The sequence below is a fragment of the Wickerhamomyces ciferrii genome, contig 00130 (assembly GCF_000313485.1).
Source record: "Wickerhamomyces ciferrii WGS project CAIF00000000 data, strain NRRL Y-1031 F-60-10, contig 00130, whole genome shotgun sequence".
NCBI classification, from domain to species: Eukaryota; Fungi; Ascomycota; class Saccharomycetes; order Phaffomycetales; family Wickerhamomycetaceae; genus Hansenula; species Hansenula ciferrii.
Window position 1 is genome coordinate 41,868 of NW_011887610.1, and position 23,566 is coordinate 65,433.

At 30.3% G+C, this 23,566-nt stretch overlaps 10 protein-coding genes across 10 annotated transcripts; 6 read left to right on the forward strand and 4 right to left on the reverse strand.

The window, feature by feature from the left end:
- Positions 1-15: 15 nt before the first annotated feature.
- Positions 16-1,638, reverse strand: BN7_4053 (sugar porter family MFS transporter; the record flags this gene model as incomplete). Its single annotated transcript, XM_011275347.1, has 1 exon — positions 16-1,638. One exon carries the CDS (start codon positions 1,636-1,638, stop codon positions 16-18), a length of 1,623 nt encoding a protein of 540 aa, XP_011273649.1.
- Positions 1,639-2,335: 697 nt separating this feature from the next.
- On the forward strand, positions 2,336-4,378 carry SCT1 (bifunctional glycerol-3-phosphate/glycerone-phosphate O-acyltransferase SCT1; the record flags this gene model as incomplete). Its single annotated transcript, XM_011275348.1, has 1 exon — positions 2,336-4,378. One exon carries the CDS (start codon positions 2,336-2,338, stop codon positions 4,376-4,378), a length of 2,043 nt encoding a protein of 680 aa, XP_011273650.1.
- A 140-nt stretch (positions 4,379-4,518) lies between these two features.
- PIB2 (Pib2p) lies at positions 4,519-6,294 on the reverse strand (the record flags this gene model as incomplete). Its single annotated transcript, XM_011275349.1, has 1 exon — positions 4,519-6,294. One exon carries the CDS (start codon positions 6,292-6,294, stop codon positions 4,519-4,521), a length of 1,776 nt encoding a protein of 591 aa, XP_011273651.1.
- Positions 6,295-7,577: 1,283 nt separating this feature from the next.
- Positions 7,578-9,575, reverse strand: BN7_4056 (Glycerol kinase; the record flags this gene model as incomplete). Its single annotated transcript, XM_011275350.1, has 1 exon — positions 7,578-9,575. One exon carries the CDS (start codon positions 9,573-9,575, stop codon positions 7,578-7,580), a length of 1,998 nt encoding a protein of 665 aa, XP_011273652.1.
- Positions 9,576-12,677: 3,102 nt separating this feature from the next.
- BN7_4057 (uncharacterized protein) lies at positions 12,678-12,968 on the forward strand (the record flags this gene model as incomplete). The annotated part of the gene is made up of 1 exon (XM_011275351.1): positions 12,678-12,968. The coding sequence occupies one exon, from the start codon at positions 12,678-12,680 to the stop codon at positions 12,966-12,968; it is 291 nt and encodes a 96-aa protein (XP_011273653.1).
- A 399-nt stretch (positions 12,969-13,367) lies between these two features.
- Positions 13,368-15,614, forward strand: STT3 (dolichyl-diphosphooligosaccharide--protein glycosyltransferase subunit STT3; the record flags this gene model as incomplete). The annotated part of the gene is made up of 1 exon (XM_011275352.1): positions 13,368-15,614. One exon carries the CDS (start codon positions 13,368-13,370, stop codon positions 15,612-15,614), a length of 2,247 nt encoding a protein of 748 aa, XP_011273654.1.
- A 939-nt stretch (positions 15,615-16,553) lies between these two features.
- On the forward strand, positions 16,554-16,949 carry BN7_4059 (uncharacterized protein; the record flags this gene model as incomplete). Its single annotated transcript, XM_011275353.1, has 1 exon — positions 16,554-16,949. One exon carries the CDS (start codon positions 16,554-16,556, stop codon positions 16,947-16,949), a length of 396 nt encoding a protein of 131 aa, XP_011273655.1.
- A 632-nt stretch (positions 16,950-17,581) lies between these two features.
- Positions 17,582-18,592, forward strand: LAA2 (Laa2p; the record flags this gene model as incomplete). The annotated part of the gene is made up of 1 exon (XM_011275354.1): positions 17,582-18,592. One exon carries the CDS (start codon positions 17,582-17,584, stop codon positions 18,590-18,592), a length of 1,011 nt encoding a protein of 336 aa, XP_011273656.1.
- Positions 18,593-18,764: 172 nt separating this feature from the next.
- Positions 18,765-21,407, reverse strand: BN7_4061 (Cutinase transcription factor 1 alpha; the record flags this gene model as incomplete). The annotated part of the gene is made up of 1 exon (XM_011275355.1): positions 18,765-21,407. One exon carries the CDS (start codon positions 21,405-21,407, stop codon positions 18,765-18,767), a length of 2,643 nt encoding a protein of 880 aa, XP_011273657.1.
- Positions 21,408-22,194: 787 nt separating this feature from the next.
- MCY1 (putative cysteine synthase) lies at positions 22,195-23,349 on the forward strand (the record flags this gene model as incomplete). The annotated part of the gene is made up of 1 exon (XM_011275356.1): positions 22,195-23,349. The coding sequence occupies one exon, from the start codon at positions 22,195-22,197 to the stop codon at positions 23,347-23,349; it is 1,155 nt and encodes a 384-aa protein (XP_011273658.1).
- Between the last annotated feature and the right edge of the window lie 217 nt (positions 23,350-23,566).

Here is a 23,566-nt window from a genome sequence, read left to right on the forward strand (position 1 = left end):
CAATCATTATAAACATTATTTTTGCAAAGAAACATCTTCAATAAATGCGTCATTTGGTTTTTCATTAAAACCTTCAACATCTTTCTTAAAATGTGCATTTTTTTCAATAGTTTTACCCTTTGTTGACCAAACACCACCTGTTATACCACCTTTATAGAATATTAAATCAATATCTTCTAATTCAAGATTTGCAGTTTCTGGGAAAAATAAATAAATTATTGGAATGAAAAAAGCATTCAATATAGCAAATATAATAAAACATTTCCAACCTAAATTTTCCATTGCAATTGGAGTGATTTTAACAATTGCATAAACTGCTAACCAATTCCATCCAGATGCTATAGCACATGCTCTTGATCTTAATCTTGTGATGTTTATCTCTGAACCATAAAACCATGGGACTGGTAACAATCCAATAGAGTAAAATATTTGGAAGAGGAAAATAAATGCTACAGCTCCACATGCTGCATTTCTATTCCCTTCCAAAGATAATAGTATAGATACCATAATAAAGCAGAAACTTAAACCAGCAACTGAAAATAGTAGTAGTGTTCTTCTTCCAAATCTATCCATTACGAAAACTGGTATAAATGAACCTAATAAATAAGTTATGGCTGTGCAACCACCTAATATATTGGAAATATTTTCTGTAAACCCCATGGTGTTTTTATAAATAATTGGATTGTAATAATTTAATCCATTACTGAAACTAAATTGTTGAACAATCATTAAAAAGATTGTCAAACAAATTCTTCTAAAATTTTGAATTTTTCCCATTCCGAAAAATTCTTTAAATTTAAAAGGACCATCTTTATTTTCTTCTTCAATAGCCATTTGAATATCCAAAACTTTCAATTCAACATCATTTGAATCAAAATCTTGATTAGTTAAATCTGCAATTAATTGTTGACCTTCCTTGGATCTATTATGTGCAATTAACCATCTTGGACTTTCAGGTAACCAAATAGCTTGTAAAACTAAACAAATTGCGAAAAAAGCTTGAAAAGAAACTGGGAATCTCCATTGGAAACTTGATGTATTGAAACTTGTACCATAACCTGTCCAATAAGCAATAACTAAACCCAATATAGTAACAGTTCCTTGAAGAGTTAAAAGCATACCTCTGTTTAAAGCAGGTGAACATTCACTTTGTAACATTGGGACAGTTGATGAATTCATACCATTACCAACACCGGTAATAACTCTTCCTGTGATGAAAATTCCAACATTTGTAGCAGCTCCAAGGAATATAGTACCAATAATCATAATTGTAGCACCTATTAAAATCATTTTCCTACGTCCTAAAGGTTCACCAACAAAATAAGCAATTATTGAACCTAATACACAACCTAAATCATATGTAGCACTTATATCACCTTGTAAATTTGCATCAGGATTGTTGAAATATGAATTAAAAGAATGATTTCCTATAACATTTGCCATAACACCTTGATCATAACCTAATAAAAGGAAAGCTTGGAGACAACATAAAGTTATTGACCATAATAAAGGTTGACCTTTTAGGAAATCATTATATCTGGGGATATATTTCTTATGATATTTATCAATTATACCATCTTGTTGAACGAAAGTTTGTTCATTTGATGAATGATCTTGTATCTCAATATTCTTCTCCATGGTAGCAAAACAAAACAACCAGTACAACCTAAATCTAAACCAGTAACACCAAAACCAATATTAGCCAAACATCAACCAGATATCGATTTCAGGGATATAACCATCCTTTTATAAAGTTGAACACCTTTTACTGATGTATAATTTGTAAAATGTGTAACTGGGGTAAAAAATGATCAAGTAATCAACGACAAAGCAAAGAATCAATCAAAGACCACTGTTGAACCCAAAAACAAAACAAAGAAAGTGTTGATCCAAGGAATCGAAGGGGTGTTAATAGACCGGGGAGACACTGGTATATCAGTTTCTCATCGGTTCATTGATTGTGCGATTTTGTTGTGTTTTAATTTGTTTATTGTCTATTGTTTATGTGGGGAATGGGGAACTGTAGGCGCTTAATCAATGTTGATGATGACGTTGTTGATTGTTTTGTTGATGGTGACTTGACAGGTGCTGCAGTTGATGATCGTGACATGTCGATAAATTAGCCGCTGAAGTATTTGCCACCCATTGTTTACATTTTAGTTTTTGTTTAAATACAATTGATTTCCTTCCTCTTCATTTTCATTTTCATTTTCTTCACTTTAAATTTTTTGGCCTTCTCCCAACATTTTGAAAATTATCACGAGCTTTCTTTAAAATGATTGATCCTTAAAAACAATAACAACAACTTCCAATTCACATCCGCCACGTTAAAAACATGTCAAAACAAGCTCATGAACTCCAGGATGATCCTTATAAAGAACCCTCGTTCCTTACTACACTAGGTTATGATCTTTTTGTTTGGCTTATGGGTCAAATTTTCAATTGTTTCTTTCGTGAAATAAGACCTAGAGGCGCGTTTAGAATCCCTAAAACTGGTCCTTGTATCTTTGTTGCAGCTCCTCATGCTAATCAATTTGTTGATCCTGTGATATTGATGGGTCAAGTCAAGAATGAATCTCAAAAAAGAGTTAGTTTCCTTATAGCTGAAAAATCAATGAAAGTATTTGGTGTTGGTCATTTAGCTCGTTTTGCAATGACTATTGGTGTTAAAAGACCTCAAGATAATTTGAGAAAAGCAACAGGAACCATATCTTATGATGTTTCAAAACCATTGGAAATTATTGGTAAAGGTACAAAATTTACTTTAGAAGCTACTGTTAAAGGGTTAATTGGATTACCCAGTTCAAAAGGTAATGCAGAAATTTTGGAAATCATTAATGATGAAAAACTTTTAATTAAGAAAGAATTTAAAAAACCTGCAATTGAACAGTTTCAAGAATTCCCTGAAACTTCTTTTAAACTAGCTGATAAAGTTGATCAAAGTGAAGTTTATAAAAAAGTATTTGCACATCTGTCTCATGGTCATTCAATTGGTATTTTCCCAGAAGGTGGTTCTCATGATCGTACTGATTTATTACCTTTAAAAGCTGGTGTTGCTATAATGGCCTTGGGGGCAATGGCAAATGATCCAAATTGTAATGTTAAAATCATTCCATGTGGTATGAATTATTTCCATCCTCATAAATTTAGATCAAGAGCAGTGGTTGAATTTGGTCATCCAATTGAAATTCCAAAACATTTAGCTAAACAATATGAAGATCCTGAAAATCATAAACAAGCTGTCCAAGAATTATTAGATACAATTACTCAAGGTTTAAAAGCAGTTACTGTTACATGTCCAGATTATGAAACTTTAATGGTTGTTCAAGCTGCAAGAAGATTATATACAAATGAAAAAACTTTACCAATCCCACTTATTGTGGAAATTAATAGAAGATTAGTTATTGGTTATAATCATTTTAAAGAACATCCAGAAATTATTGAATTAAGAGAAAAAATTATGAATTATAACGAAAAATTAAAACAATTACATTTACCTGATCATGAAGTTAATAATGCTGCACAAGTTAATTTATTGAAAAATTCATATATTTTGATTCATCGTTCTATAAAACTTTTATTATTATTAATTTTATCATTACCAGGTATTGTTTTATTTACACCAGTTTTTATAATTGGTAAAGCATATTCAAATAAGAAAAAATCTGAAGCTTTAGCAAATTCACTTGTTAAAATCAAAGCAAATGATGTTGTTGCAACTTGGAAAATTTTAATTGGTATTGGTCTTGCACCATTATTATACATTTTTTATTCATGTCTTGGAGTTTGGTATTTTAGAGAATATAGTTCACTTTCACGAATTTCTACATTTATTGTGATTTATATTGCAAGTGCTACTGTTACATATAGTGCTTTAATATTTGGTGATACAGGTATGGATATTTTCAAATCTTTAAGACCTGTTTATCTTTCACTTGTTAGTCCAGAAATTCTTAAGGGATTAAAATTACAAAGAAAAGAATTAGCTGAAAAAATTGTAGAAATTGTTAATAAATTTGGACCTGAATTATTTCCAGATTTTGATCATTTAACAAATTGGCAATCCTTGGATCATGATGTTGAAAAAGAAGAAGATGCAAAAACTCGAGAATTAAGAAAAAGAAGAATTTTAAGTAAAAAAACAAGAAAATTACAAAGAAAAGAAATTGAAAATTTAGCAAATACAAAACAAGAAATTTTAGAAAATACTCAATTTTTCACAAATAATTCAGATGTTGAAAGTGATAATTTAAGTTCATCAACAAGTTCAACAAGTTTAAGTTCATTAGGTGAATCAAATGATGGTTCAACAGGATTAAGTGATAAGATTAGAGAAACTTTAAGAGAAAGAAGAGTTCATGATCAACAACAAGAATAATAACCAACATTTATTCCCCTACATTCATTCATTAATAAGAACACTTATACTAATCATAAGTCATTAATTTTGTTTTCTGTATATTCTAATAAATAATATTTGTAATTTATATAAAACATTTTTATCATATAATATAATCTTTAAAATGAACTCCAACTCCAATCTGCAGGTATTGAACCAACAAAACTATCAAATTTTTTATCCTTCTTCTTTCCATTAACTTTATCTTTCCCATTACCATTAACATTAACATTAACATTACTATCATTATTGCCATCCTCATTATCATTAACACTAGTTGAATTAAAACTCCCCAATTTTTCTCTTATAAAACCTTCATATTCCACAATACATAAATCACAAACTTTACATAATAAAGAATTTGAAAAATCCATTGTAAAATTTGCATTCAAGTTTAATGAAATATGATTTGATAAATGTTCTGAACAATATAAATCTCCACAATGTCTACAATGATGTCTTCTTTCGAAAAAAGTGAATTTTTTAGAACATAGAGCACAACCATCTCTATAATCATCTTTTTTCCAATGGGTTTTAGTAGGGGTCTTGGATAATGATGAATTTGTTTGGAATGATGAAGGTTTTGTTGGTGATGATGATATCAGTTTTTTTGTTTTCAATTCATTTATGAATTTTAAATCTTCAGGTTTTAAATTTGTTGGTGATTGACGTAAGACTGCTGGAATATACATTGGTCTCTTAGGGTCATTTATTGTTCGAAGTGATGATGTATCATCAATGGTTCTTTGAGATGATGTAGAATTTGTTTTTGACATTTGAGTTGGACGTAATTGTTGTTGAAATTGTTGTTGTTGTGATACTTGAGTTCCATTTTGTTGTAGGGAAGGCAGCTGAAGTTGTTGAGGTTGTTTTTGTTGTTGTTGTTGTTGTTGTTGTTGCTGTTGAGGTTGTGATTGTTGAGATGCTTGTTTTGGTTGTTTTGGTAACTGATTTAAAGTGGTGAATGATTGTCTACTATCTCTTAATTGAGCAGCAGGGGATGGATTAATTTGAGGTTTCCGACTTAGTAAAGGAGATGAACCTGGTCTATGAAATGAATTTGAATGTTGAATTGAATTTGAAATTGAAAGTTGAGGTTTTGAAGGTTTTTTCAAACTTGAAGTAGAATTTTCTCGACTATGATAATTATTCATATATAATTGACTTGTTGAATTTATTGATGATGAAGATTGTAAAACTTGTTCATGAGTATCTATTGGTTCTTGTGGAGTTAAATCAACTTCTGCAGGTTGAAATTTTGAAAATGAAGATAATCTCCTCAGAGCATCATCAGTTAACTTTTTTTGTTCTTCATTAACTTCTAATTCACCATCACTTTCTACTGCATCATCTTTTGGCTCTTGATTGAATGGTAATCTTTGACCAATTTCAAATGATGCTCGTCTTTTTGATGAAGCTGCAGTAGCCGGAGCTTGAATATATGAACTTGTATCAACTAATTTAGCACTAGATTTATGAGATGGTGGTAAAAATGGCTTAGTACTATTACCAACAGCACCATTACCATTCCCCTGTTGTTGTTGTTGTTGAGCTTGAGCTTGAGCTTGTTGCTGTTGAGCTTGTTGTAGATGATTATTTTGAACAAAACTTCTCAAAGAAACACTTGATAATACAGATTGAACCGATTGAGTTCTAGATTTTGGTATAGATCTTTTTTCAAATGTGATTTCACTTGGAAGGTCTTTTTCTTCAATAGCTGATGAATTTTGAGCATTACCGCCATGTTTCACATTATCATTGACATTTCCATTAACATTCACTTGACTCTGTTGATTACTAACATGTGATACCAAGGTTTCTTGTTGATGTTCCTGTTTCTCTGGTTGTTGAGCATGGGTTACGTGTGTATCTATGGTTCCATTCTCTTCCATCATATGTCTTTCTGTTGTCTATAAGTTCAATACAATTGTTTTGTGGTTTTGTTGTTGATTGATTGAAATTCACTTGAATTCTGTTCAATTTCTTTGTTTTCTTGTTGAATTAATTGAGCTTTTTTGTTACTCATCGAAAAATGCGCGAATGTGTTTTATGCGGCTGGAAAAGCTGGGGATTTAATAAAATTGTAATAAAATGATGAATTTATGGTTAATTTGGTTGATTATATCATTAATATGGTTATTTTTGTATTAGAATTAATATATTCCTCTTTTTTCCCAGTTATTTGGACCTTTTTTTGATGCTTTTTGAAATTTCAAAAATAAAATATATGTAATAAATTTTAATTTTACTTTTAAATTAAGAATATTGAAAAAATACAAAAATCAAAATGTTGAATATCAGTAAATTACTAGTACCATTAAAATCCTTAAAATTACAAGATAATTACCATATATTAAAATTACTATTATCCAATACAAAAATTCCCATTTAATTCAAAAAATCAAGCTTTATCACGTGACAGAGGATAAAGTGTGTTCAAACCATTTCAAATTGTAAGAATCTGTTTTGAACTTTTCAACTTGAATGTTTCTGAGTAATATTGTATCACAGAAATTGAACTATGAACGTCTGTTTTTCAATGTCACCTCAAGCACATAGTCGAGCTTTGAATCTTATAGTGTTATCTGCTTTAAAGTGTTGGATCGAATATTGATTGTTTATAACCAATTTTTCTAACTTTAGTGCCTAAATTCGAAAACCTATATCAGTACAATTGGTATTAGTATAGTATAAATTGTTTATACTAACTATTGTATCATTGAATGAAATCAACTCAAATCAATACTGATCTTTCCATGTATGATTCACTGTCATTAGATTGACCATTCTGATCATCTGATTATTAGTCTAAATATTGATTGAATAAACAAATTTTTCTCTTCTTCAAAGCTTGTAGGGTATATAGTACATGAATTAATCTTCTCATAAGAGTTCCACAGAAGAGCCCATGAAAGAATGTTGAACTCAAGTCAGACTTTTGATGATGAATTCATGGAAATATCTATCAGACACAATCAAGTTATAACAACTACAATTACTAGAGCTTATCTAGATGAATATTATATTTAAATTAAACAATAACAAATAAACTTTTAAAAATTAAAAAAAAACAATTATATGACAAATATGACAAAATATAAATGCACTCTATGAATAAATAATTATAAAATACAATGTAAATGCAACAAATAAATAAATTCAACCATCTTTAACATCATTAGCATCTTCTCTTTGTACCTTTTCCAGCATCTTCAGCATCTTTAGCAATGTTTTTTCTTTTATCAACATGCTTTTGAAGAAGATCAATTCTTCTTTCCAATTCTTTAATGCTTGTTCTTGCCATCTCTTCTTCAGTTAAAGCTGATCTAACCCCATTTGAAAGCCAACCTCCAGCTTGACTGACGGCTTTTTCCCATTTTCTACAAATTTCTTTTCTTGTTTCTTTATCCATTTTTGATTCATAAACTTCTGAATTTTTAAAGTTCATACAATCTTTAACTTCTTTAAATGATGCCCAAACTTTTTCATCATCTTTTTCAAATCCACATCCTGCTGCAATTGCTGCACCTAATGCAGTAGCTTCACTAACTTGACTCTTGTATAACTTCATACAAGGACCCAAAATATCAGATTGGATTTGATTAAATTCTTTTGATTTTGATATACCACCATCAATAGCCAATTCAGAAATTAATTGTTTCCCAGAAGGTTTATCACCATCTAAAAAGTTTGAATCTCCACCAGCATCTTGACACATTGCTTTTAAAATAGCTCTAACTTGGAAACAAATCCCTTCTAAAGCAGCTCTTGCAATATGTTTAAAATTAACAGATTGACTTATCCCAAAAATTGTACCTTGTGCATATTGATCCCAATATGGCGCAAAAAATCCAGTAAAAGCAGGAAGGAAAATAACACCTCCAGAATTTTTCACCGATGAAGCTAAAGGTCCAACATCTTGAGCTCTAAGGATTATATTCAAATTATCTCTTAACCATTGAATACATGAACCTGCAACAGCGATGGAACCTTCTATTGCATAAAAAGCTATTGAATCATCATCTTGATTCATATTTTTAAACCAAAACCCAACTGTTGTAACAAGTCCATTTTTAGAAATTAATGGTTTATAACCAGTATTTAACATCAAGAAACATCCAGTCCCATATGTAGCTTTAGCAGAACCTTTCTTAAAAGCTAATTGACCAACCATTGAAGCACATTGATCACCTATAACACCATTGATTGGAACTGTGTTACCAAGTGCTTGTAAAGCCAATTTACCTTCTTTAGTTAAAATATCTGGTGCACCAATAGCTTTCAAATTTGGAAGTTCAAAATTACCATAAAATTCAGATGATGATTTAATTTCTGGAAATTTTAATAAATTTGGATCAATATTCCAAAATTCAAATAATTCAGAATCATATTGTAATGTATTAATATCCATAAACATTGTTCTTGAAGCATTTGTAACATCAGTAGCAAATGTACGACCTTTAGTTAAATGATAAATTAACCAAGTATCAACAGTACCAAACATTAATTTACCAGCTTGATAAGATTGTTGAACATTAGGAACATTATCAATTAACCATCTAATTTTGGAAGCTGAAAAATAAGTTGAAATGTTTAAACCACATTTTTGTTGAATAGCATCTAATTTCTCCTTTGGAGTGGTTTCTTTCATGTTTTGAACAATTTCTGAAGTTCTAGCATCACTCCAAACAAGACCATCATAAACAGCTTCACCTGTTTCACTATCCCATAAAATTGTAGTTTCTCTCATATTTGCAATACCAATGGCAGCCACGATATATGGATGTTGACTTTTAACTCTTCTTTCATCATTAATTTCATTCAACTTTATTATACAATGAGCAAAACAAGCAACAACGTTTGAAATAATGTGAGTTGGTATAATTTCGATTTTCCCATCACCTGGGTATTTTAAAGTTGGACCATCTTTAGTTTCATCACCTTCAATTTCTAAATTATAATTAGCAGAGATTTCAGTACCTTCAGCGGAATAAATTTTTTGTTGTCCATCTAATGTAGTGTTTGCAGAAGTAGAATATTCAATTTGATGTGATGCAACATCTTTACCATATCTATCGAAAAGAATAACTCTTGTGGAAGTGGTTCCAATATCAATGGATACCAACACCTTGAATTCTTTGGCGGTTGAAGCAGCAATGTTTTCATCTATAGTCATATTGTTATTAAGTTTAAAATATTATGAATCAAAGTTGTAATCTATAATGTATAATGTATACTAGTAAACTCTGATAAACTGAATGGAAGAAAGGACAAAGAAAAAAACATGGGAAAAGTATGGGAGTTCAAGCCTCCTTTATAGCTATTTTATTGTTCTCATAAAAGCATCATTTTAATCAACTTCTCAACACGTACGGATATCAAGGTCATTGAATGGTTTTGATGTTATGAGAAGTTTTGAGAAGAATTATACTACTTAAAATTAGTACCCGCGAAAAATTATCTCTAAATAACCATATGGCATACACTATACACTATACAAAACCGAAGAAGCTGATCTTTATTGAAAGTGCGGGTGAAATGATCATATTTCAAAGATTGGTATGCTTTGGATCAATTGAGATTAAATTTTGGTAATTGATCTCGAGAAAATTATTCTATTTTATCTCGTAATAATCCTTTTATGAGAATATGAGAATCAATAAAGATTAACCGTACGTCAAAGATAGTTTGGAGAACTAAAGAATCATTCAAGATAATGGAATCTATATGAGAAATATACAGAAAGTACCTGTGTAATGATCCCATAGGGACTAAAAGATGAATCCTCCATTGTAACCAAAATATATTCTATTGTTTGTACATACCTTTTTGAGTTTTTGATTATGGTTGAAACTTAACAATTACTATCCCATTGAAGGAAATCTAAAGTTCAGAGCAAATCACTGTTCTCCCCATGGGTAATATATGGAATATGACACTCAAAATCACGGATTTGCTGTAGATCTAATAGAGTAAAACTTCACCAGCATACTATTGGATATTCTAATTTGAAATGCCGATATGTTGACATATTCCACTATGACTTGTTATGTCTTTGACTAGTAGATAGACGGTTAAGATGCTAATCGTTGAAAATGCCTTAAAAGACCACCATGTTATGCTTTATCATTTAGCCTCAAATGTTCAAATTATCTCATCTCTTGTTGGAACCATGAACTGGATTGTGGAAAGAAGGATTAATGAATGTGACAAGCCTGAAGATCAACAATAGAACCAGCGATAAAGAAACTGAAATATTATAATGTAGATCTTTAGCGTAATTTGGTCAAACTTGGAAATTAGCAGTAGATAATGACCAGTTCTTGAGATGTAATATCAATGAATTAGGTGGAGGCACCATATCCAAACCCACAACATGTAGAAACAACCGCCATGTGTAACCATTTCAAAAGTTCACCAGCGGTGACTAAAACAGGAATGAAATATATTAACTCATCTCAATAGTAGCATATCGAAAGGTTTGTGGATAATGATCACAATGGAAACCTGGCGCTTAACCAATGAAAACAGCCATAAGAACAGCAATGAAAGACATTAAACAGGTGAGTTGTGAGATTCAACAGATGACAAAACAAACCATTTGAGCAACTCTAATTCCCAATATGAGTAGCTCCCCTTGATAGTTAATGAAAACATAATTTAGTTGTTAATTCCTTGATGACAATCTGATGTTCATTCATAAAAGCAAGACCTTTTATAGGTTGATTAAAACTTGATTTCTAGATATCATAGCTGATCAGAAACCAAACATACAGCTGAATCTTTAGTTGACTGATTAAGAACCATTATGACTTGAGCTTGAGCTTGAGTTCGATGTTGATGTGTTGATGTTACAAGTTGCAAGTTGCAAGTTACAAAAGCTTATCTATCTTCGCGCTTTAGTACTACACATAATCAGCTATTAATTATATATTGACTGAAGAACACATTCAAATAGATAATCTATCATTGTTAACTGTTAATATTGGGAATTAATATCTATCTTATCATGAGAATTACTTACTTATCTATATAAGAGTTAATCAATATGGAGTCGTACTTATACTAGTAAAAGCTTATATTTCTTTGATCCAGTCCGGCTCTCCACAAATTCACAAATTCCGACCATATTTAAAGATTTAAATTTCCTTATAAATTTTCATTTCATTTTTATTTACAAATCCACTTTTTATATTTTTAAATACCTGTCAAATTTCTTTGGAATTTCATGATGTCCTTTATTTTTTTGGCTGGCTTTTCAGAAAGTTGATCACAGTATATCTTCCAAATTGGTGATTTCATGACATGTTATGTGTTGATTGATCATATTCAAAATTTAAAGAATTATGCTTTATATTGATACCATGAACTTTATATGATTACCGCCCTGGTCAAGATGATTTAATGTTTATGTACAATAATAAATGATGCTTTGATTACTTATAATCTTGCTTGATTGATTTAGATCAACTGATATTTGTTTGATAAGCTATAATATTCTACAAGTGATTAATAGATTGTAGTCTTCACAAATCTTTATAGCGGTGAACTAAATTCAAATCATATTAAATAATATATTCATTCTGATCATCTGATATTACAAATTTATTTAAAGTACATATTCTTCAATTATATTTAAGATAGAGTATAAAACTTCAACTGTTTTCCCAAATATTGTTATTTCACCTTGTAGCTGTTTATTTTGACTAGAGTTCCATAAGTTGGGTTAATATTCATAAATTTTTGTTAATTATGAAGGAATATGAATTCGGATTCTATATGATTACAATAATTTACATATAGAGAATCGTTTTATTCCACTTATATTTCGTGTTTGATTAATAGTTTTCAGACTATTCTGATCTTTCTGATATTTAAGTTAATTTAATAGATGATATATCGCATCAATTATCAATTATCGTTGTGTCTTCTACAATAAACAATAACTATTGTCGAAAACAAGGGGGAATTACACAGCTATAATGAGAAGCTTAAGCGTCCATTACTCAGCTGATTTAATAAACAGATAACTTAGAATTTCATAGAGCAATTATATGATCATTGAGTTGTTTTCAGGAGAAGAAATTTCTATAATCCATAGTTAATATGATGAACAGATAATTGACAACTGAGCATAAAGAATAAGTGTTTAAAAGAATTAGCCTCTCTCAAAAAGTATAAAGAAGACCAATATGTCCAAGTTTGAATGCAATTCTTTTACCATCTTTTTTTAGTTACACTACAAATAAATACAAATAAACTATAAACATTAAACAAAATGGGTATTACAATTGAACAATTATTGAAGCTTAACGATGAAGACGAATTCATAGCTGAAAAAGCTAGACAATATAAAGAATTAGCAAGAGAAGAACATAAAGCTAAGAATTTAACATCAACTGTTATTGTACAAAATTATGAACAATCTAATCAAGATCTTTGGCCAACTTTAGGTGGTGCTGCTGCTTCAAATGAAGATGCTCCAAAACCTTCAAAACCTACATGGTGTAGACCAACACAGTCAAAACAACAACAAGAACAACAACAACAAGAAGAATCAAAGGAATAAGATGAAACTCAAGATCATAAAAATCTGAGTGATTCGAATACTCGTATGGTGGTGATCAAGCTGATAAACTAAACACTGCGAATATTCTTTCTGCTGAAAACTAATTATACGCTGCTCTTATACATTATCTATCAATTGTAGTACCTCTAAAATGCTTGTAAAAGTAATTAAATCATAGTTTTGTGTTTTGTGTATTTAATAGTTTATATTTCCGACCATCCAAAATCACGTTTTGCGTCACGTGTAAGTATTTTCCACCCTCGTATCTCGACTTTTCAAAGACCACGTCGAAATTGTAGTACACGGTGTAAAAGAATCTAAAATATCTTCAAAGAAAGGTAATTGAATTGAAAACAGATAAACTTCATCTCAATTGCAAAAAATTTCAAGACTCATACAATGGCTCTAACAGAGATCAAGAAGTCTACGCTAAGTAAACTTCAACTGATTTTAAAAGGGATTATCCTTATATCAATAGCTGGTGCTGCGGTTTCTTCACGTTTATTTTCAGTTATTAGATATGAATCAATTATTCATGAATTTGATCCATGGTTTAATTTTAGAGCTTCAAAATATTTAATTTCTCATAGTTTTTATGAATTCTTAAATTGGTTTGATGATAGAACTTGGTATCCTTTAGGTAGAGTTACTGGTGGTACTTTATATCCAGGTCTTATGGTTACAAGTGGTACTATTTGGCATGCATTAAGAAAAATTGGTTTACCAGTTGATATTAGAAATATTTGTGTTATGTTAGCTCCTGCTTTTTCAGGTCTAACTGCTTATGCTACATATTTATTCACAAAGGAAATTAAAGATTCATCTGCAGGTCTTTTAGCTGCTGCTTTTATTGGTATTGCACCAGGTTATATTTCAAGATCAGTTGCAGGTTCTTATGATAATGAAGCTATTGCAATCACTTTATTGATGGCTACTTTTTACCTTTGGATTAAAGCCTCCAAGGAAGGTTCTGTTTTCTGGTCAGCTTGGGCTGCTGTCTTCTATTTCTATATGGTTTCAGCTTGGGGTGGTTATGTTTTCATTACAAATTTGATTCCATTACATGTTTTCGTTTTAATTTTGATGGGTCGTTATTCTCATGCTTTATATACATCATATTCAACTTGGTATGCAATTGGTACTTTAGCTTCAATGCAAATTCCATTCGTTGGATTCTTACCAATTCGTTCAAATGATCATATGGCTGCATTTGGTGTTTTTGGTTTAATTCAAATTGTTGCATTTGGTGATTATGTTCGTTCAAAAGTTCCATCAAAACAATTTAAATCAGTCTTGATTGTTTCAATCTTTTTGATTATTGTCTTGGGTATTGCTGCATTAGTTGGTTTAACTTTAGCTGGATTAATTGCTCCATGGACTGGTCGTTTCTATTCATTATGGGATACTAACTATGCCAAGATCCATATTCCAATTATCGCTTCAGTTTCTGAACATCAACCTACTGCATGGCCTGCATTTTTCTTTGATACTCAATTCTTAATTTGGTTATTCCCAGCTGGTATTTATTTATTATTCCAAGAATTGAAGAATGAACATGTTTTCGTTATTATTTATAGTGTTTTATGTTCATATTTCGCAGGTGTTATGGTTCGTTTAATGTTAACTTTAACTCCAATCATTTGTGTTTCAGCTGCTATTGCAATTTCAAAATTATTTGATGTTTATTTAGATTTCTCAGATTTCTTGAAAAATAAAGATGGTGAAACTTTTGTTGCTAAAACTACACCAATTGATGATGAAAAATTAGAAACTGAAAATGATGAAGTTAAACAAGAACAAAAGAAAGCTACCATTTTCGGATTATTAACCAAATTAACCGTTGTCTTAACATTTACTTCATATTTATACTTATTTGTTTATCATTGTACTTGGGTTACATCAAATGCTTATTCATCTCCATCAGTTGTCTTATCATCAAGAGGTCCAGATGGTTCAGCTCAATTAATCGATGATTATCGTGAAGCTTATTATTGGTTAAGAATGAATACACCAGAAGATGCTAAAGTTATGTCATGGTGGGATTATGGTTATCAAATTGGTGGTATGGCTGATCGTACTACATTAGTTGATAACAACACTTGGAATAATACACATATTGCCACTGTGGGTAAAGCCATGTCATCATCAGAAGATGTTTCATATAAGATTTTAAGACAACATGATGTTGATTATATCTTAGTCATCTTTGGTGGGTTATTAGGTTATTCAGGTGATGATATGAATAAATTTTTATGGATGGTTAGAATTGCTGAAGGTATATGGCCAGATGAAGTTAAAGAAAGAAATTTCTTTACAGAAAGAGGTGAATATAGAGTTGATGATGATGCTACAGAAACTATGAAGAATTCATTGATGTACAAATTATCTTATTATAGATTCACAGATGTTTTCGGTGGTAGAATTGCAACTGATAGAGTTCGTAATCAAAAAATTACACAAAAAATTGATTTGAATATTGCAGAAGAAGCCTTCACATCTGAAAATTGGTTAGTTCGTATTTATAAAGTTAAAGATTTAGATAATGTTGGTCGTGATTTAAAAGATGCTACAACTTTTGAACAACAAGCAGCAAGTGGTGTTAAGAAGAGAACTCAAAAACGTCCAGAACTAGACCTTCGTGAATAAACCTCAAAAATACTCATATAGATTATGAGAAAGTACATATTTACATATACAACAAAAAAGAAAATCTATAAAATGTTATTTTTCCGTTAATTTTTTAATGTGTAAGTGATTTATATATCAGAAATGACGTAGATGATTTTGTCAATTCTCTATACGTACAGCTTCCCCTATTTCCCTGAAGGTAAACTATAAAGCGCTCCATTGGCAGATTAGGCCACGTCGATCCATTATATAAATCTTTTCTTTATGTTTGATATCTAAAGTATGTGTCTAATTATTAATATATTAATCCCGATTATATCATCAATATAAATATTGTGCTATAACTATATTTATCTTCTTGCAGATCGATCTACAATCAATAATTCAGGGTCCAAGACAATGAGGTCGATTTAAACATGTAAATGACAAACTATAAAAGAATTTTGCTATGAAGTATACCCTTTTAAGTACAGAACCCGTTAAAAGGGTGAATAATTGAAGGAGTGGAGGGTGGAGGACATGATGATTATGATTCAGATTAATTCATGACGCAGGTCCAGCATGGTTGTGCCTAGACGTTTGAACTTTAATATGGCTACACTATCAGAATTAATCTGATAATTAGATACGTAGTACTTGCGTAAGGTACACAAAGTATTGAGTGACACATTTTTCTCCATAATATTTATCTTAATAATCGCTTTGATTTGGCTATATGGTTTTCTTGGTGAAACCTAGTGATATCGATCACTATATTATTGATTGAATATGGCAAATTGCAATAATTATCTACACCCTTTTTTTACTCAAAGATCTCCCCATTGTTGATAAATGATTTCTGTATACTATATAAATACCTAAGTTTTCCAACAATTTGAATATCCAAGAAGATAATGTACAATCATCATCAATCGTTTGAGCTCCTTCAAACCATTGAATACTAAATCATATAACATCATGAAGCTCTCAACCATTATTGTTCAAGCTATTTTATTAACTGGTATCATTGCATCACCAATTGCTAATCCTGATGATGAAACAAGCCCATTATTGGAAAAAAGAGCTAAAGATAAGCTTTGTTCTGATGCTTTACAACATAAACAATGTGCCGAAAATAATTATCAAAACTGTGTGTTTTATTGGACACTGCCAATGTCATCTGACTGTTTTCTTAACCCAGGTCCTCCAAATCCTTCTTGTGCTCAAGATAGACTAGCAAGAGTTCATGCACATTGTCGCTTCTATTGTTCTAAAATCAAGAATAAAAAAGATTGTGTGAAAGCTGCCAAAGAATCTAAAATTCTTCCAGCTGGTGATCCAAATACATTTTGTGATGGTTTCCAATACTGTTAAGTTGAATATGTTTTTCTCAGCAGCAATGTGACTTACAACTTTCCAATTGCAATGATTGTAAATATGTGCATATTATTGTCATGTTTTTGGATTGATTCAAATATTGATTCTTTCTTTATTCAAATCCAAGTTGATTAACTTCAGTCATGTTCTTTTCAATTCAAGGCTGAATTTTTATATTAATTCTTATTACTATCTCAATTACTATTGTCTATTATCTCAAATATTATATGTCCACTTAATTAATTCACAATTGTAGTGCAAACAATATCCTTGATTACCACCTGCAGGTGAATAATCTAATAGGTAAGCATTGTGCCATCGCTTACATAACGGAGGTAAATCAATATAGAAACATGATATTATCAACAGAACATGACCGGTTGAGCTATTAAAAATTTAAGCCATGGAAATTACCTTAGAAACGTCCTCGAGCTCATATAATATTGAGAACCAGATCAGATATTCAGTTCCAATAACGTCCTTTAAAATTGACATATAGTTATTATGGTCGCGAATTTTTGTTATGAAATCAAAACAAGAAAAAATGAACATCTGTAAACCAACTTGATTTGAAAGTTATCAGCTACAATTATCAATTGGTGATTTATCTAGTGGTGCTATCATCGAGTATGAGTGAAGATCAGGGAAATGAATTGACGGAGGAAGTGAAAGAATTGAGCCTGGAAGAGCAAGAAAATGGTGATGAAACCGAGATCAAAAAGGACACAGTCGATGGAGATATAGAGAACGAGCGTGAAGAAGAGCAGAAGAAAGAAGATGCTGATGAACTAGAGAACAAACAAGAAGAAGAAAAAGAAGAAGAAGTGGAAGAAGAGGAAGTTGATGAAGAAGACGATGATGATGAATTTGGTGCATTCTCAGATGCCTCATTTGATGAGTTCGAACAACCTCCAGAACCAGAATCACCAAAACAAGAAGAATCAATATCAACTCCAGAAACCAACAACACCCATCTCAAATTACCACAAGATTTATTTGATGAACCCGAGATGTTTCAAACGAGAGTTCAAGAACTATTGAATCAATCATTTCCTGAAGAATTACCACCAGCTTCAGTGCCCTCAAATACAGATGTTTTAAATGAAAGATCAAGATTACTGTTGGAAAGATTAGTCGCTTTACCATATTTGAAACCTTATAGTTGGAAAAAAAGTTCACTTAGAAGACAATTATTACAAACTTTAGGAATTGATTCTGAAAAAGATCAAATAAGGAGAAAGAATTTAGATGATGGTTCAAATTATAAAATTCCTGATTTTGAAAGTTTGAATATAAGTGATGAAGAAGCCAAGAAATATAGAGAGAATACAGATGAGATATTGAATAAATTTCAAGAATCAATTAAAGAAGATGATGAATTGACAAACCTTGATCAAGAAACCTTGAATAAAGTTGTATTGGAATATAAAGAACAAATTAAAGAATTAAAAAAATTATTATCAATATGGGAATATGAACAAAAAAATCTTGAGATTGATAATGAAACATTTGAAGGAGTTGTAGAAAATCTTGTTGGACATACACAAAGATTAAGAAGAGAAGAAACTATGAAAAGTTTGAAAAAAGAATCAAGGAAATCTAAAGGTTTATCAATGTTTAAAAAAAAATCTAAAAAATAGATGTGTAAAAGGATGAATAGATATGATTTTATGATGGTTTTAATATATTTACGGAAATTTGTAGTATCATTGGGCATCGTTAGCATTATAATATAGCAAGAATTAATAATAGAAATCAAAAAAGTAAAAAGACAAGTTAAAAAAAAGACATAAAACATATATACATTAAACCTCATTGGAAATTAGTATTACCAGGACTTTGATTTGTACTTTGATTACCACCAGTAGCACTTGGAGTATTTGGATTAAAAAAATCATTAATTGAAGCAATATTTTGTAAAGAAATTGAATTATTAAAATTTTGGAAATCAAATTCTGGTAAATTAAAATCAAACCCATTTGGATCAAATCCATCAACATTAACATCATCAAATAAATCAGTTGGTGATCTGTTTGGTAAAGAACCTGATGAAGAATCAGTTCTTGCCTGATGTGGAGTTTGATGATGAAGATTAGATGGTGTAGCAGTTGTAGCATTCTGTTGTTGTTGTTGTTGTTGATGATGATGATGGTGATGGTGAGTTGAATGAGATGTTCCTGATGTGTTAACATGAAGATCTTTTGGATTTGGGAATAATTCTGATGGATTAAAATTATTCCATGAACTTGATGGTAATGTATTTGTAAATAGATATAAATCTGGGAATTCTAAATTACCATTACCATTTGGACCTCCATTATTTGGTGTTTGGAAAGTTGATTGAGGTTGTGTACCAGGTGTTGTTACTGGAGTACCACCAGATGGATATTTAAATTCAGATTGATGATAATTTAAAGATTGATTTTGTTGTTGAATTGCTTGGGGATGGATTGGTTGTTGCTGTTGTTGAGGTGGAATTTGATGATGATCAGCATCAGAATTTAAAGGTTTAACAGGGAAATCATTTGGATTAATTTGAACATTACTTAATTCTCTTGGTTTTTCATCATTAATATTTCTTTTAGCTAAATGACCTAATAAATTTTGTCTTGCTTTATTATCATTTGCCAACATTTTAATATTATGAGCAATTACAACTGCAATTAAATAATTTTTACCAATTTCTTCAAGAGATTTAAATAAAACTTCATATCCTAATCTTGCAGTTCTTGCAATTGTCTTGTTTGGAGATTCTAAATGACATATAAAAGTCATAGAAGCAATAAATAAAGTTGGAATGATTAATGAACCTGCATATCTAACTTGATTATATTTTAACATTTTAGCACTTATATCAGCAATAATTCTTGAAGCTTGGAAAACAATCCCTTCTGAAGGATAAGATTTCCCATGTAAAGTTGCAGTTCTAACCATATTTGAACGATGAACAAGACAAACTGCACTATAATAATATAAATTTAAACAATTTACATTTAAACTAAATTTTTTAGTTGGTGAATATTGTAATTCTGATGGTAAATTATTTCTCCAAGAACTCATTAGCATATCACAATGAGTAATAACCCAATTTTCACGATGTCTTAATCTTTCAGCTTTAGCACTATATTGTTCTTGTAATACAATTGACATAATTTCTGATAATTTAATCAATTGAATAAAAGATTCAGCATCTTCATAAGGTAAATTATGATCAAAATCTTCTAATTTAACCATTTCAACATCACAATCTTCTAAATGAATAACATTTGGTCTTCCAAAAGCAACTGAAGTTGATATATCTTTAATATATAAATTCCACCATAAAACTTTCCAAGTATTTTTTTCACGATCACTTAATACAGCTTCATTTAAAGATCTATGGAATCCATAACCATGAGCCACGGCAATAGCAATACGAGTCCAATAATAACTATTACCCAAAATATCATCTAAACCTTCCCAAAATTTTGTTAATAGAGAAAGTGATTGAACAAGAGTTAATGGATCTCTTTCATAATTTGCATCATAAAGAGCTTTAGCACGTTGATAAAAAGTACAACTTGCTAAATAATTTGAACCTTCAGAATCATAAAGACTTGGATTCCCTGAGACTCTTGAAGCAGATAATAGCGTAGCTTGTAATAATAATATAGAAATTGAACCATCTTTATAACTTTTCATAAATTCATCTTTATCAATAACAGGTTCTGATGGCCAAACTTTTTTGAAAAAAGTATTTATTAAATCATCACATAATTGTTTTTCAGGTAATAAAAAAGCACCACGAACTTTTAAAATTTCCATTTGAACAGTATCAAGACCAATTCTTGTCATATCTATGACTTGTTTTAATTCTGGAGGTACGAATTCATCACGAACTATTCTATGAGATGAAGTATATGAATGATCTGATAATAAATTAGCAGCAGATGAAGTACCAATAAATGAAACTGAAGCCATTTTTTGAGAAAATTTGGCTTGATCAATCTTTGCAGTTTGAGCAGAGACTGCAACAACAGGTTCATTCTTCTTTTTAGATGATTGTGGAGTTGATTGTTGTTGTGAATCAACTGATTGTTGGGGTTGTTGATGATGTTGATCTTGTTTATTTAACGGAATTGAATTTGAAGATGAAGAAGAAAGTTGAGCATTAAAAGGGGTAGATATTGATTGATTATTCACATTTTGCTTTGGATCATTTTTATTCTTTTTAGCATTCTTCCTTACTTTAGGTTCTGGGAATTTACATTCACAACCAAATGTTAAACAATTTGTACACGGTATATGAATCATAGCATCACATCTAACTTTCCGACTATGACAAACTTCACAAGCTCTTGTTGACCTTGATCTTTTAAACTTGACCGAGTATTTCTTTGCAGGGTTTTCATTCTTGACTTCATTATCTTTATTATCCAACTTGTCAGTTGGTATCTCTTTAGTTTCTTCCTTCATGATATTGATTATATTTTAGTTTGCCCCACTAAAAAAACGTATACACGACCGCCTTTCAAAAATTAAACGTCAAAATGTTGATCAAAAGTGATTTTGTGTTTCTTTAAAGTAGCAAAATGGTTATCTAAATAACCCACAATTATAATCTGAATCGTTGAAGTAACTTTATCTTGCGAATTATCCAAGAATTTTAAGTTTCCAGAAGCTGAAATTCTGCCCTTTATTAAAAAAATTCGTATTGTTTATTAACCTGTCTCAAAAACCGTTTTCTGGCAAGTAAACTCCTTTAAAAAAAAAAACAATATACGCTAAACCCTGGAAACACCTGGACACCAAATGACCAATATGAATACTTCAACTCCGTAAAATCCACTAAAATCGATTAATTTGTAATGTGGAATACGGATATTAATAAATAAATAGATGTTAAAAGTTATTACATGATCCAACTTATCCAATCTATTGTTTATTCCTTTTTTTCTGCATTCAAAGACTCAAATTTGAGCATAAAACCTCAAAAAATCACCGATTAAACACGCTGACGAGTTTTAACCCACGGCTGAAACGGAAAGATAATAGAGACACGCTTGAAAATGACAGACAAAACAATCACGTGATCGTGATTATCACGTGATTGCAATGCATTACATAATGATGACGTAATACATGATTATAATTTTAATTAATTGATTTATTGATTGATTGTAAGTTTGTGAACTTTTGATTTTGATTTTGATTTTGATTTTGATTTTGTTATTTTCATAAGAATTAACCGCTGTGATTGATTATGGGAGAATTCACTTGGAGAGAAATATCAGCATGTGGCGCTACAGCATTAGGACTACTTTGGTCTTTAAATCAACTTTATAAGAGTTATAATAATTCAAAATTAACAAAATTATCACCACCAACTGTGGGAGTTGAAGGATTAATTGGTAATACTCCAATGATTTTAATTAAATCACTTTCCAAGGAGACAGGTTGTAATGTTTATGCTAAATTAGAATACCTAAATCCAGGTGGTAGTGCAAAAGATAGAGTTGCTTTAGCTATAATCCAAGATAAAGTTTCCCAGGGTTTATTAAAACCAAATGGGACAGTTTATGAAGGAACTTCAGGTAGTACAGGTATAAGTATAGGTACTGTGGGGAATTCATTAGGTTACAAATCAGAAATTCATTTACCTGATGATACTTCACCTGATAAATTAGCATTATTTGAAACTTTAGGTGTTGATATAGTTAAAGTTAAACCTGCATCTATTGTAGATCCAAGTCAATATGTTAATAGTGCTAAAAATGCTTGTGATAATAATGATGGAAGTGGTGGTGTATTTGCTGATCAATTTGAAAATGATTGTAATTGGAAAATTCATTATAATACAACAGGACCTGAAATTTTTAAACAATTAAATGGTAAAATTGATATTTTCATTGCAGGTTGTGGTACTGGTGGTACAATTGCAGGTGTATCAAAATATTTAAAACAAAATATTCAAACCATAACTACAATATTGGCAGATCCTCAAGGTAGTGGTTTTTTCAATAGAATAAATTATGGAGTTATGTATACAAATGAAGAAAAAGAAGGTACAAGAAGAAGACATCAAGTTGATACAATAGTAGAAGGAATTGGATTAAATAGAATAACTCATAATTTTGCACAAGGTGAAGAATTTATAGATGAATCTATTAAAATCACTGATGAACAAGCTATTAAAATGGCTAAATATTTAAGTGTTAATGATGGATTATTTATTGGATCTTCAACAGCAATTAATGCAGTTGCTACATTAAAAGCTGTAAAGCAAAAAAATCTTGAAAATACAGGGATTAATATTGTTATTATTGCTTGTGATAGTGGTACAAGACATTTAAATAAATTTTGGAAAGAAGCATTAAAAATTGATAATAATGTTAGTATAGATGATATTTTACAATAATATCAATTGTGATTGATATTGAACTACAATGTATATAGAAATAAATGATTAATGATTAAGAAAAAAATGTGTATATTTTATGAACCAATATTGGGAAACAAGTATGCTCTTTCAGCGCTTGATATTCATCCAAAAGGTCTTAAAATATTGGTTTAAAATAAATTCAGTAGCTTGTAATAAAGAGCATTAAATATCAATATGATAATATTTTTGCACA